General features: G+C 29.7%; 2 protein-coding genes across 2 annotated transcripts; one reads left to right on the top strand and one right to left on the bottom strand.

The window, feature by feature from the left end:
- Positions 1–760: 760 nt before the first annotated feature.
- On the bottom strand, positions 761–14,409 carry LOC145743474 (osmotic avoidance abnormal protein 3-like). Its single transcript, XM_082561438.1, has 20 exons — positions 14,361–14,409; positions 14,049–14,147; positions 13,597–13,755; positions 11,526–11,672; positions 11,277–11,378; positions 10,939–11,128; positions 9,835–9,975; positions 9,276–9,444; positions 8,831–8,973; positions 8,117–8,238; positions 7,903–8,026; positions 7,594–7,640; positions 6,400–6,447; positions 6,199–6,320; positions 5,703–5,922; positions 5,493–5,603; positions 5,105–5,255; positions 4,669–4,751; positions 4,003–4,135; positions 761–1,547 (listed from the first exon to the last, which is right to left on the bottom strand). Exons 1-20 carry the CDS (start codon positions 14,385–14,387, stop codon positions 1,267–1,269), a joined length of 2,619 nt encoding a protein of 872 aa, XP_082417564.1. The 5' UTR covers positions 14,388–14,409; the 3' UTR covers positions 761–1,266.
- On the top strand, positions 2,093–4,561 carry LOC145743476 (formimidoyltransferase-cyclodeaminase-like). The gene has a single exon (XM_082561442.1). The coding sequence runs from the start codon at positions 2,136–2,138 to the stop codon at positions 3,756–3,758; it is 1,623 nt and encodes a 540-aa protein (XP_082417568.1). The 5' UTR covers positions 2,093–2,135; the 3' UTR covers positions 3,759–4,561.
- Positions 14,410–15,514: the final 1,105 nt, after the last annotated feature.

Raw genomic sequence — 15,514 nt, 5'->3', positions numbered from 1 at the left:
TTAAAGTTATAAGGTTGATTTGTTGTATGTTTCTTTTTTGTTGTTGGTTTAAATTGCATCTGACTGCCGGTATAACTGACAAGAAATCTAATCGTACAAATATATGTAAAAAATATTACATTTTTACAGATCTACCATATTATCTGCTAACCGTACGTGTTTTAATGGTCATTGGCAGTTGTCTTTTATTTATCTCATCGGCAGTGGCATTTTGGTTGGCTATATCGGTCGAAGAAAATTCAATTCGGGTTAAAATATTAGGAGTTGTATTATTTCTTTCGGGTAAGTGTAGGGCCTATTTTGTGATTCTATTTTTTTGAAAATAATTTTACAATATCTGTATTTTTTTGCTAGTGGTTATCCAAGTTGCTGGAATGTCGTTATTCACTTCAAATGCGATAGTAATATATCCAACCAGGTTTGGTTGGTCCTATATACTTGGATGGGCTGCTACTGCTTGCACTCTTTTGGCATTTTCTGTTTCTCTGTTTATTATCGTATCTAACCATCGAAAAATCTAGAGCAAAACAACAAATGTTAGTTTTCTAGCGTAGGCGTTGGTAACGTGTTAGTTTTGGAAATAAATCAATATAAGAGGGTGGAAATTTCTGTTTTTGCCTAACTAATGAGTTATTTTTGAACAAACCTAGATAGAAAGTACAGTTTTTGACTCGTTTTACCCATTTTTTAGGATTTTTATAAGCTTAAACCGTGTGTACAGCAATTTGATTTTATTAACAATATTATCTTTTTTAGTGATACGCATTTCAAATAAACAATGAACCGTAAGACGATACAAAATCCAAAAAAAAAATATGGACCACAGTACGCTTTTGCTCGTTTCAAGTTAAAGTATAAACTTTTAAGGATTGTTTGTCATAAAAGCAGCATGTAGAATGTACTGTAAAAATAAAGTATTATCCAAATGTAAATTGAACGAAAATTAATGGTAACAGTGTATAGGCACTTAGAGAAAAATGGCGGCCAGAGAGTAAGAACCAAAAATAAAGTTCAATTCAATAATACTTTTAATAAACAAATTAAAATGTGCAACAAACAGAAATAAATAAAACATAAAATTTAACTATTTCATTTAAATTTGTTAAAAAAAAAATTTATAAAAATCTTTGGTTTAAAATATAAGATTGAAGATATATACAACATTGAATTTTAAAAGGTAAAAACTAGTAAGACGGTCTAAAAACGACAAAAAAAACAAAATATTGTATTAAATACTAAAAACATAAAAAAAATAATAAAAGTTTGTTAATAATAATCAACTGGCTCGCCTTTCTTTTTCTTTTTTCGACTTTTCGTGGAGGAATTTTGTTTTTGAAATTGGAGCGATTCCAATTTTCGCGGCCTTCTCGAAACGTCGTCCATCGTGGGGAAGCCCCCGAGGCTCGACAAAGTTTGGTTGGAGTTGGTGCTGTGAGGGTAATGGCCCCCTACGGGTGAAGTCATCCCCCCGTTATGGCTGCTGTATCCGTTTCCGTTGACTAGAGGCGATATTCGTCCAGCACTAGGGCTACTTGCTAAATATTGTGCTAAAATAAATAAAAATGAGTTATAAACGAACCGAAATTTAAAAAAGTGTCCTATATTTCTTTCCTAAAAAAATTAATGAACCTTGTATTTGCTTTTATTTGTTAGGTAAAGATTGTTATTCAATGATTTAAATAAAGTGTTATTACTATAACGCAGTGAAACGAGACGGCAATGAATATTGCCGAAGCTTTTGCCGGAAGCTCTTTGCCAAACACAGCAACGAAATGTAAACAACACAACTCAAGAATATTAACAACGTTAATAAAGGCAATATACCTAAGGCACAGCTATGGATTCTTACACAAATTTAAGTTGTACGGCTTAAAAATCAAGTTAATGTTTGTTACCAATGTATATATGCGTAAAAAATTGCATAAAATAGATTTTTCATGTGCTGTGGGTAAGGTAAATTGCTGAATCGTATAGCGGATAGCGCTTGTAAAAGGTACGCCCACTTTTTGCAACGCACGATTAGTCAAGCATTGACGTGTGCAAAACGACAGTCAACAAAAAATTTCAAGTCATCGCGTGTTGTATCCACTAACGTTACGTTTACTCATTAAAAAAAGCAGTTTGAATTGTTCAAAATGAGAAAATTAATCGAATGCGTGCCCAATTTTTCAGAAGGAAAGGACGAAAAGGTCATACAAGCAATAGCACTAAGTATAAAAGACACTAAAGGCTGTAAATTATTGGACATAGAAAGCGATGGTTCAACTAATAGAACTGTTTACACGTTTATTGGCGATGTTGAATCTGTGGTACATGGTGCAGTTAACGCTGCTAGTGTGGCCTATAACTTAATAGATATGACGAAACACAAGGGTGAACACCCGCGTTTTGGTGCACTGGACGTTTGCCCATTTATACCGCTTTGTGATTCAACAATGGAGGACGCTATTCAGTGTGCAAATCGGTGTGCTAAGTTGATTTCAGAGAAACACGATGTTCCGATTTATTTGTATGGGTTAGCTGCGAGTAAAGACGGTCGAGTTCGTCTTCCAAATATACGTAAAGGGGAATACGAAGGCTTGCCTGAAAAATTGACTAGCGACAAATGGAAACCCGATTACGGGCCTGCTAAATTTGTTCCCAAATGGGGAGCTTCGGCAGTAGGCGCGCGCAAATTCCTGATTGCCGTGAACGTGAACTTACTAAGCACTAAGGAACAAGCGCATAAGATTGCATTAAATATTCGGGAGAGTGGACGCGGGCCGTCTAAACCGGGTCGACTTAAGGCAGTACAGGGCATAGGATGGTACTTAGATGACCATCGAATCGCGCAAGTATCAGCGAATATAGTAGATTGTGACGTCACGAAAGTTCACCAACTTTACGACGAAGTTTCTAAAGACGCTAAAGAGCTTAATTTGCCAGTTATTGGAACTCAAATTGTAGGTCTTGTGCCACTTGATATGATTTTAGATGCTGCTAACTATTACATCAAAAAGGAAGGGTTGTTTATACTGGAAGAATCTGCTAAAGTGCAACTGGCAATTCATCGACTTGGGTTGTCAAACATATGGGGGTTTGATCCCCAAAAAAAGATTATCGAATATCTGATAAAAGATGAAGCAACAGACAGCCCTTTATCTAGCCTACCACTTAATAAATTTATCACGAGTGTTGCAGAAAGGACCCCGACTCCTGGAGGGGGTTCAGTTTCAGCCGCTGTGTCTGCACTTGGGGCAGCTTTATGTGTAATGTCTGGTAATCTGTCATATGGTCGCAAACAATTCGAATCTATCGAAGGAATAATGAGGAAAAATATTCCACCGATATATGATCAGATGACAAAGCTAATACCTTTGATCGACGAAGATGCTAATGCATTTAGTTCGTTTATGAAAGCACTAAAGTTACCGAAAAATACTTCAGAAGAACAAGAGATCAAGAATAAAGCAATGCACACTGGGATTTTAGAAGCAATATCTATTCCGCTGCGTGTAATCGAACTCGCAAACCTAACTTGGCCATATTTAAAGGAAGTTGCTAAGCGGTGTAACATGAACTGTATATCTGATATACAGGTTGGGGCAAAGTGTTTAGAGACTGGAGTATGGGGCGCCTATCAAAACGTAATCATAAATTTAAACCAAATTAAAGATGAAGAAGAAAAAGAAAAGATCAAGACAGATGTAGAGAAAAGTCTTGCACAAGCTGTAGATGAATGCAAGGAAGTTTTAAGACTTATTAAGGAAAGGGAATAGGTGTGAATGGCAGTAATATATTTTTGCCAAAATTTTATAACATTTTAGTTACAGCATAACAATTAGTTTTTTTTCTTTCGATTTACCTGATTTATGAACTACTAAAATATGCAAAAAAAAGTTTTTTTTAATTTTATAGAAGTCAAATTGTTAACCAAGTTTAATGTTGTTTTGTTTTTTGTAAGGATAAATTAATTTCTGGTCAAAATTGCAATTTTAGTTATCTACAAAAATGTTGTCTTACCTCTCATGTTATTGTCAGAATGAGATGATGAAATAATGTGCTTAACTTGTCTTTTTGGCAAGAAGTAGTTGCTGGCAATACTGTCATTGTTGTTTCGATTTAACTTGGCTAAATATTTGTCTTCTTCACTTCTCTGAAAACAAAAATAATGTTTTAAAATAGTGGCAATAACTTGGTTCAGAATAGTATTTATATTTAATGGATCTAAGTAAACAACATATATATGTGTGTATGTTATATTAACATAAGTAAAACTGCCACAAAACATAAGTAAAACTGCCATTTGTGGTACACAGGGTAAATTATCACTTGCATATATTACTTGTGTCCACGTTACGACAAATAAAATCTTGACCATAGAATTAGTTTTTAATAATACTTTAAATTTGGTGTGTATTTTTATAAACTAATATGTTATATTATTGTATTTTTTTGTTATTTAAATATTGTACATTTTAGTAAACAAATTGTTGCAATTTAAGAAAAGGCACTTAGTAATGATGAGCATATAATTAATTGTTTTTACAAAAAACATCTTTGCAATTGTTAAAAAAATAATTTAACGCTAAAAAATAAATGAGTGTATATATATAAATTTTTTTTTAATTAATTAAAACTTGATAATAAAATTATTATTGAAAAAAATAGAATTTTTTTATTTCTAACTTGTGAATAACTTTCTGTACTAGAAGGAGGAGAAAATCCAAAATTTCTGTCTGAAACTTGAGACCGACTTCCATTTTGTGGACCTTGAAAAACAGTTTTCTTTATATAACAATAATTTTAACTTTGTATTCAAGGTTTGCCATTACATGTTAAAAAAAAAAAATATATGGTAACATTTATAATGAATAGAGTATGTACAGGCCTAAATAACACTCATTTAATGAAATTAAGTATATTGAACTAGGTTAGGTGACTATATCATGTTATACTGTAAAATCATGTATAAATATTTAATTATTTAGGCAAGTTTTAGATCATAATTTTAGTTTTGCCAATTTTTTTCCTCACATTAATGTAAAGTTGATTGCATATCTTTTTTCTTATTTAATTAGGCTTACAGTGGGTATTAAGTTCGCGGTGCTATAAGTACAATTACCTGGACTTGGCAAGGTTGTTTTGATAATTAATAATTCAGGTAAAATCCATTGTTCTCTGTCTTCGTCATACTTGGCTTCAGATTTAACTCTATCCAGGTTACTATAGTTACAATCCCTTCTGATGGTTGGTTGAACTTTTAACAACAAACCCTGATATAAAAATACAAATTATTAAAAAAAATTGCAAATCAAAATCTAATAAAAGTAAGAATGGAAAACGTCTTAGTCAGGGGGCTATAAGGCATGAAAGCAATTGGGATCAAACCCAGAACGCCATTATGTAAGCCCAAGTATGTTAATCACTTTACTATGCTTCAATTTTGAAAGAAAGATTTAATATATTTAAATTTAAAGGTTTCCCGATTTAGTTGTTGATCATTTATGTACTTGTAATAATTCTAAATCTCTTTGTTGTCTTCTTATTGTGGCAAGATATTCGCTTCTGTCAGATTCAAACTCATAACTTAAATCCTCTATTTCCATTTTTAAACTCTCGTTCTATATATATAGCAAAAAAATAATATGGCAAATTGAACAAAATATCAAAACTGTTTCAAAATAAAAAACTGGGATAAATTAAAACAATTTTTAACTTACATTTCTTTTTTGTTTATTAATCATTTTGTCTCTTGCTTTTACTTCATCTTGCAAACTGTCATAGACATCTAATATTACTTCATCATCTTCACGCACGGCTGCATCCGCAAGTCTTCGCTTTCTCTCGTCAACGTGTTTTGTCCGAGACTGTTTTTTCTTTTTTGCTTCCTCGTCAGCGGCCTTTTCACCGCCCACCATGTTTTGTTGCAGCATTTGTAAACTGATGATTAAATAAAAGTTTTAACATGACAAATGCATCTTTAAAAATTTCAGGATAATTACTTTAACACCTATTTAGGATGTAAAGACGACCTTTTTACATTAAGGATAAATAAATGTAAAAAATATATGTAAATATTTGCCTTTATAAATCAAGGATAAATAATTGTTTAAAAAAATTAACCTAACAGTCTAAATCACAAGATTGCTGTCATTAATAACAGATATTTTGAAAGACTTATTCCAATGTTAAAAACTATTTGATTTTGTTTTTTACCGTTTTAATGCTTCTTCATGTTGTTTCATAACAGCATCTTCATTTAATTCTTCTTCATTTGGTAGCTCCTCCAATATGGCTGTTGATTTCACCTCTTGTTTACTTCCAATATACTGAGCAATCTAATAAAACAATAAAATTTGAATAACTGATTTGTACTAACTTGATTGCTTGTTAGTATTAATATGTAATGGAACTTGCCTGTTCAGGCTGTTGTCCTTGCGGTATTACTGGTCCTGTGTCAGAAATCTAAAAGAAAAAATAATTTTATAAATGGCTAATTTTAAAAATATAGTACAAAATTTTTTGACATGAATTTTACATGCTAGAACATGCAGTTACACTCAGGGTGGACTATTTATTTTGTTGCATTAAACATTGTAAAGTCACTAATTAAGGCTATTAACTTGGCTTCGAATGACAATAAATATTATAAATTTGTACTGCTTAATTATAACAGAAAAAGGGAAATAAAAGTAAATAATGTTGTAAGGTTTAAATTTCAATAATTTTTTTAAAAATAAATAGAAAAAAATCCAAAATAGAAAGTAAGAAAACACCAAATAACAACAAAGACACAGCGTGCACAAGTATATTTATGCACCTCCACCGATGTTTCAGAAAAGCCCGACGATGACGTTGTAGAAGCAAGCTTGCAAAATAATGGGTAAATAAAAAAGCGGTAATGCTGTTATATTAACTGCAGCATTCATAACAAATTTTAAACCAAAACATTTTATTGAATTTTTAAACAGAATAAAAAGGGTCAAATTTGGTATGTGTAATTCAAAACATCACCAAAATTACTCTTGAAAAGCAAAATTCCATTTATGTTTTAAAAACCTTGCCCAACCAAATAAATTTTTTTATATACACACTGTTGTCAACATAATTGTTTGCTCATGAACCATTTGTCTTCAAAAATTTTTCATTTTGAAAAATCACAAAACACCCACAAAACAACAACAAAGAAACAACATCGAGTTTAAACATACTGAGATTCGATTTGCAGCATTGGCAATACTCGGAAGCTTATGAATGGATCGTCTAACCGAAACCTCAAATGCATGGTTGTAAATTATCTCAGAAAGTTTTAGCATAAAATTTGCGGACTGACGGTAGACCATTAGGTCTGTGTCATTGTTGCTATGACATGGGTCGTTAATGGCAACTTCATTATCGATGATGTCATCGCTTTCGTCAGCAGAAAAGTCCGACAGGGAAGCAGAAGAAGAGGAAAGATCGGATGAAAAGTTTTCAGGAAATGGAGAAATGTGTGACAACTGTTGCCAAGTGGAGATAAATATTCACAAATAAAAAATTAATTTTCATAAATGAAGAAAACTAAAACTTACTCAAAATAAAACTACAACAATTTAAAGAAAAATTACTTACCTCATGAGAAATTCGATCGATGGACAAAGATTTTTCTGTTGCAAGACCTAAAACAACAACAATACTATACTTACATACAAAAATAAAAACAATTTTTAAATTTTTAGAAAAATGTGTCAGTCTTTTATCTGTTTTTATAGTTATTTCGCCAGTTACCCATCCATTGCTTGCAAAAAATGTTTGCAAATAAAATTTGCCTTGTGTAATTTACTGCAAACTACAAACTGCATTTTTTTGTTTTTAAGGGCTGCGTATATATTTTATGTACATGGCCTACAAATATAGATAATTTTTAATTTATATTTTTACCAGCTTGTGACATATGTTGTTCATATTGACTTTTAAGTTTGTTCATGTCTTCCTGCAGTTTGGCATTACTCATTTGTTCAGCTTCATATTGTTGTTTTAATTCTAACAATTTTTCCTCATATTCCTATTTAACCATTAACACAATTTTTTAATTTCATTGCAGATTAAAATGGATAAAAATGTAAAAATCTAAAATAATGTAAAAATAGTTTACTGTTTTAACTTGCTCTGCCGCCATATTATCTATTTCTGAAGCTTTCTTTTTCTCAATGACATCACTCGACTCCGACTTGATTTGGGATGATTTGGGAAGTGGAGATTGGCCTTCAAGAAGTGCTGAATCAAAAATATTACGTAAGTTAGTTACTTATCAATTAAATAAGTATTGAAATAGGTTAACATAAATACAATAGCTTTAAACAATTTTTACCTGTAGAGATATTAATTGTAAAAATGAGCATTATTTATGCGTAAATAGGTTTAAAAAAGCAGTTCTCTTTATTATGTTTAAAGAAAATATAAACCTAAATATTTATTGGCTGTACAACAAGCCTATACAACTACTAAATATGCAAAAAAATTAAGTGTGTCTTAATTTTCACAAGTTGTAATATCTTAATAAGAAGTTCTTTTTACTATAATTTAAAAGCTCTTTTTGCATTTAAAAAGCTATTTAAAGCTTTTTTGGCCTAAATTTTAACCAACCAACAGCATGATCACCATCACCATCTTCTTCACCAAATATTGCTGTGATAATTAGACAAAATAAAAGGTAACGTAAAGTATAAAAATATAGTCTCCAGTAACTGACAAATAATATGCCAGTAATACAGTTTAAGCGTTAACCTGTGATACTTAATTATACAACCTTACCGTTAAGCATATATATTTAAAATGGAAAAAAGGTTAAAAAATGGGTTCAAATTACCTTTAATTCCATCTGGTCCAAGCTGTCCTGCTAAAAGTCCTCTTAGCTTCTTGATTTCTTCTTGGTACTCGCGCAGAAGAGCATCCTTGGGATCCTCATTAATGTGGGGCTTGTTCTTGATGTTCTTCGCTCGATTTGCATATCTGAAAATTTCAAAAAAATATTTTAAGTTGTGTTTACATATACATTATATAAAAACCATGAGACATTTTGTTATGTTAAAAATGATGTAATTTGGGTATTTTCTACATTCAAGTTGCACCTTAAAAATTCCCTTTAAAATTTCTTTAAAAACAACACAATGATAAAATAAGTTTTTTATTTTTCTTATCAAGTTTTTTTTTTGATAAAAATTAAGTTGCTTTTTTTAAATTATACCTTTTTTAAAACTTACACAACAGCATTCTTGTTATTTAACATGCAAAACACCCTTAATTTGATTTACCTTAAGGTGCTTAAAGTTTCATCATAATTATTATCAGCTGGTGATAAGCAAGCGACCATTAAAGTTTTAGTATTCCCACCGAGTGAATCTTGTAGAAGTCTTGTTAATTTTGAATCACGATAAGGAATATGTTTTGATTTTCCATCAACCAGGGCAGATATCACATTACCTAAAATCCAATTTTGTCAGTTTCTAATATTTGTAAAAAATACACAAATTACTATGGTCAATACTATATTTAATCTATAATGGAGCTAAGTGGACAATTATTTGTTTGTCATACTTAAAAGGTTTTAAAAATTGTATTTAAAGGTTTTTAAAATTGCCAAAATTTACCATTAGCATATTAATTGCGAGTTGCAATCATATTACGGAAAACAAAATTTGGCCAATAAGCCTTGGAATTACCTAGTTTAAACAACGACATTATGGCTTAAATTGACAGAACATAAATAAACCTAACAATGTCACATTAACTAAATTAACTGGTTGTTAAAAAGTGTCTAATTAAAGATTTTAATTCAATTAGTCATTTAATTAAGAATCATCCACAACTTACCCAGTGCAGACAGTGAAAGATTAATTTTAGTTGCTTCTTTAAGTCGTTCCCCAGTAGCTCCTGTTTTAGATTGTCTTTCACTTCCAGCTAAATCTACAAGATTTAATTTTCCAGCTCTTATATGATCCCCACCATCAATTCCTATTTAAAAACAACAAAATTTCACTTTAGAATAAGTCAAAGACATTGATATATACAAAATTTCCAATTTTTATATCAGATTTCTGTCTAAAGTAGCAGATAATTAGTGTTATTATGGAACAGTTTTATAAATAATTTAAAAAATAAATAAATGGAATACTTTACACCAAATTCTTGTTTTTATACAATTATAACCATGCAATAAAGAATTAAAATATATTTATAACAAATTTTAGCTTTTAACACCTAAAATAATAGTGAATAATAGGGTTGACATTTAAAAAGACAACAAACCAAAATACAAAAACACCTTAAAAATTACATTTATCATGTAGTAATAACACATAACCATATTTATTTATTTTGCAAGATATCTGTTTGTTCTATCAGTGTGATCTAGTCAGGTGATTTTGTCTGTATTGTTAAACCAATACATCTTGTGTTCTTTGAGGTTTTGTTGAAATAATTGATTTAACAAAGACCTAGCAACCATATTGGTAAACAGCGGGTTTATTGTGTCAACTGTTCACACGTTTTATTACACACCATGACATACATGCTTTTACTTTATTTCTGATTAACTAATACCTGCTAGTATATTTCCTAATCCGAGGTAATAAAATTTACAATAAAGGAGTTAGAAATGTGCTAAACAAAAAAGTAAACCCAAAAATATAATAGTATATACAATATATACATTTACTTTAAATCAATTTTTGTATACTCTTCACAAAAAAATTTGGGACAAGATATTTAAAAAAATTATTTACCTCAATGTGAGTCTCGAGTTGCCATTGGCAGTATGGGATATTATAGATTAAAGTAGCCGATAATTAAGGTAGTGATTAGGTGTTGGGTCAGCACTAGTTTATAGTACCTTACTCAAGGGCGGTACAGCATAAAAGCAGTGGAAATTAAAACCAGGATCATCCTGCTGCCGGTTTAAAATTTTTTTATTCTCACCTGTGTCACAAGCCTCCAGGTAGATTGTAAATATAGAATGAGACCGTGAAGAGTCAGCGTTCATCAAAGTTGATCCCGTTGTTCTATTACTCCAACCCTCTGCCATCATCCTTTCACATTCAGAAACATTACCAACTCTTTTCATGCTGAGATCTTTGACGTAAACTCCTCGATCTGGGTGTTCTTTTAACTAATAAAACACATGGTATATAGGCTTAAAATATAAGACAGAATTTAAAGAAGCTTTTGGCTAAAATTTTTCATTTAAAGAACATATTATTTTTGTCACTTATTGGCTACCTTTTTATAATTTAATTTTTAGAAAATTTGATTTTTACCTCTAGTTTATCTTTAATATTTTTGCTAAGCAGATCCCTTACATCTTCATTATAAATTTCTAGGTAGGAGGCATGTACCAAGTATTTGGTATTTTCGGCAACCTTGAAAAAGAAAACAAATCTCATAGGGAACCTTAATATACAAAATATTGGATGTTTAAAAAACATCCAAGTTTTCATATTGTATTAATATTTCTTTGTGTTTATACTACAGAAAATAAATTATTAATCTGATAACAATTAACTAACAGCAATGCTTTCAAAGATATGCTGAAAAGCTCTTGGAATGATTCCACGTTGACTGACAGGAGTTTCTATTCCCTGCATGCTGAATGACTTTCCACACCCTGTTTGTCCATAAGCAAACACAGTACCATTATATCCTTCTACAACACCCTGAAAAATAAATATACAATATAAACTACGTCTGATACACCAAAAAAGGAATTAAAGGCAAACATATAAAAAAGTATGACTTTTTTAATTTTATGTATATACATTAAACAAAAAGTAAATAGGCCTATGTTGCTAATAGGTCAATTTTAAAAGAAATATTTTTATTTTATCAGCAGATTAAATTTATGTGATTATCATAAAAAATATATTTAATGAAATACACAAATTAATAAAATTTAAATAAAAAAGACAAGTACTATCTTCTTTTAAATAGAGAAGACAACAGAACGCATCAAGTGTGTTTTTCTATTAGTTTACTTACCGCAAAGTTATTGTATTAAAAATTAAATTGATTTTTTCCTCTTACCAGCTGTATGGTGTTTTTATACAAGTGTGCAATAGAGGGCTCTTAATTTGAGGGTACTTATAGGCAAAGGCGTGTTAGAATTTTACAAAAACTTTACTAATTATGATCAATCATTTTTAAGGGATTTAAAACATAAACTAGTATTAATTTGATTTAGGAAATATAATAAAAAAGGCTTGACAATTACATTTCTGTAATGGAGATAATTTAAACGATTATTATTACTTTTGAAGATTGTAGATTTAGTATGTTACAGTATACCTGTTTTACAATATTATTACTTATTAATTGCCCGGGCTACAGGTTTTATTTTAATTGTTGTAATAACTAATAACTTCCATAGCAATTTCCCTGCACGTACTGCAGTTTTTTTTCTTATAAAGGCCATTAAACTATATACAAGTATTTTTATGCATTGTTCACTAAGCTCCATTATATATAGATTTGCTTACCAGCACCAAAGCAATAGCAAATTTGTTGCATAGTTTTTACATAACAGATAACAATTTGTTGCATAGACATTATAATAACAATGACATAGCATAGATCTGTTTAGATAATACCTACCACAAAGTAATTTGAGAAGGAAACTGTTCCTATCACATTTGATAAAATATTAATGACAAAAAGATAATGTCAAACTCAATTGTTTTGCAATTTTGTTACAGGTTAATTACATAAATAATTTAAAAAATTTTAATTCAGTAATATAATTAAAATTTGAAAAATTTAGTTAATGGATCTGCTGCTATAATTTGTAAAAAAACAAGTTGGGCGTTTTTTGCCATATGTTAGCACTAAATTGTGCTTAAATTTAACTAAATTATTGTAAGCAATTATAACATCATTAAAACAGTGTCATGTATTGTCAGAGAAAAGGAATAAACTAAATAAATAATTAAAAGATCTGACTCAAAAAAGATATAGAAACAACCCAATTGCCAAACCGTTTAATCATAAATTTTTTTCGATATTTAATTTAAAAAAAATTTAATAATATAAATTTGATATACGAAATAGTTGATCCAATACTGTCTCTTGAATAAAATAATTTATTCAGTTATGGTTTGGTCACCAATTATCAATATTTAAATAATTTATAATCCGAAAGGTGGTGGACAACAGAATATTTTAAATATTTACAACATTGGTAACAGATTTCATAGATTTTTAGCATAAACAAAAACAACTACATATAAATCTAAAATCTATGTATAAAGAAGCTGAATGGACAATATATTTTATAAATTTATGTGTTAAAAAATAAAAAACAGCCGTTTTTTATAGGCCTGCAATTTAAGATAAACGATTATTTGTTTTGATCATATTGCGGCAAGTAGTTTAATGGGCTAATTAGGTAAAAAATGCAGCCCCTTACATGGGACATTAAACTATATTTTTTTAAAAAGCTACATCTTTACATCATAGACACACATAGGTTAATAAAATAAATAAACTATCCTAAGGCATTAAATTATAAGTAGTCTCTTTTCAATTTGAATTCTAAATATATAACATAAGAAACTCTTTTATTAAAAAATATCAACTAAAAGTTACCTCAACCAACGGATAAGCAATGTCGTTGTATATTTGTTCAGTTGTGGAGTCAACATAGTAAGCTCCATCGAAAGTGAATTGTTTAGGGGGTTGGTCGGGATTCTGGTTTGGTTTTCGAATTGTACACGACCCTCTGTCCTCTTCCATACCAACTATGGTCTAATTTACAAAAATAATGTTTAAAAATTTAGGATGAGCAAATATGTAGCAACAGTATTAACATAACAATTTTAAAATTAGAAATTATTTTATTTAATTTTTTTACACGCTAACAATGACATTAAAATCCTTTAAAATACTAAGAAACTGTGAAACGAAAACCAATTTGTTAATTTAAACGGAAACCTTTTTTTAAGATAGTTAACCATGTCATGTGTTTAAAATGTTGATTTGTTAATTTTTTAAGGCCTTATTTTATTTATATAAACGAGGAAATAAATTAACTGATTTACCTTGCATTTTAAATTCTTTTCCCTATCGTTTAAAGGTCGACATCTTACAATTACTTTAACAGCTTCAGCCATTTTGCTGGAGAAAAACTGGGCAGATTTCTAAAAAAAATCGAATAAAAAATGTTTTAAGATATATATCTTGAATACTGTCGTATCAGTAGATACCTCTAAATTTACATTACAAATGTTTAAGTTTTTAGGCAAATGATACCTTATCAATACCAGATAAAAATAATTCATTTATTTATTGTTTTAAATAAAAATCACACATTTTTATTATACAATTTAGAAATTAAAATTAAATTCTTATACCTCTGAGGGCCTTATATTTAACGACATTTTGCCTCAAATAAATCTGTCCTAGCAAGTAAAATAATATTCTAACAACTTAGTTAATAATCAATAAACAAGTAATCCATATCTCCAACAAAATTTGATTCCATTCTAGCAACTATCATATCAACCCAATTCAATTTATTCTAGATTCAGAACTTATAACTCCATTGGACACATAATAGTTTATACTTTAAAAGGGTTTATTCTTCAAAGATACTTTGTAGTAATAAAAGGCAATTTGCTAGCTTAAGTGACCAGTTTAACAAATTACGAGCTTATCTTTACTCATTAATATTAATTCGCGGCAATAAAGGAATTTAAGCGTCTTATTTTCTTCCAAATTTCTAGTCATTTAGTTAAACTGTGTTTGTATGCGATACTGTTTCTGTGACAACTAATGCTATATTTAAACAGTGATGAAGAAGGGTTAGTTTAATATTTTTTTAACAAATATAATCAGACCCCTACAGATAAATAACTATAGTTACTATTTGTACAATGCCCTCCATCTGTAGACTTTGTACATAGTAGAGTACCACACTTAATTGATTAATAAAATATATTCAAGTGTTTTAAAGTACACTTTGAATTAATAATTGATTGGATATTAATGGCATTAAATAAAACAGTTTTTGTCGAGACAAGTTAGTGTTGAGTATCAAGCAGCAAGCGAAAATATCAATTTCACAACTTTTTAGATTAATAAAAAGGTTTTGTTAGAAGTTCTTGATAATGAGGTTTCTGTTGGTTAATATTACAACAGCCTTATGACCATGAGTGAAATATAATTTAAAAGTGGTGCATGGTGTGGTGGTTAAAACACCATACTTTACCACATAATGTTTTTAGTTCGATCCCTGCTTTATTTTATGCTGTAGCAACCTGGGGTAATGCGCTACAAATGATATAAATTTTTGCTTTTAATTAATAATATCTCAAACTGCTACAGTCAGCATTAGATTGTTTAGGGTAACTAACATTACTCTATGCTTAATTCGTAAAGTCAGCCTTCCCACTGTGTTTCGGCATATATATATACAAAAAAGGTAATAAAATTAATTGTGTTTTAAATAAATATATATGGAAATTAGTAGTTTTTAATTTCAACCAACCTCGTATGATTTATACAG

The sequence above is a fragment of the Corella eumyota genome, chromosome 2 (assembly GCF_963082875.1).
Source record: "Corella eumyota chromosome 2, kaCorEumy4.1, whole genome shotgun sequence".
Classification (NCBI taxonomy): Eukaryota; Metazoa; Chordata; class Ascidiacea; order Phlebobranchia; family Corellidae; genus Corella; species Corella eumyota.
Note: the sequence above shows the minus strand (reverse complement) of the source record. Positions and strands in the feature narration are given on the sequence as shown.

Bases quoted from the DNA above. Each gene is read 5' to 3' on its own strand.
- LOC145743476 (XM_082561442.1), top strand. From the start codon at position 2,136: ATGAGAAAATTAATCGAATGCGTGCCCAATTTTTCAGAAGGAAAGGAC.
- LOC145743474 (XM_082561438.1), bottom strand. From the start codon at position 14,387: ATGTCGTTAAATATAAGGCCCTCAGAG. The intron at 11,129-11,276 runs GTAAAAATCAAA...GTGTTTTATTAG, and splicing joins ATATTAAAGATAAACTAGAG to TTAAAAGAACACCCAGATCG. The intron at 6,321-6,399 runs GCAAGTTCCATT...TTGTTTTATTAG, and splicing joins AAGGACAACAGCCTGAACAG to ATTGCTCAGTATATTGGAAG.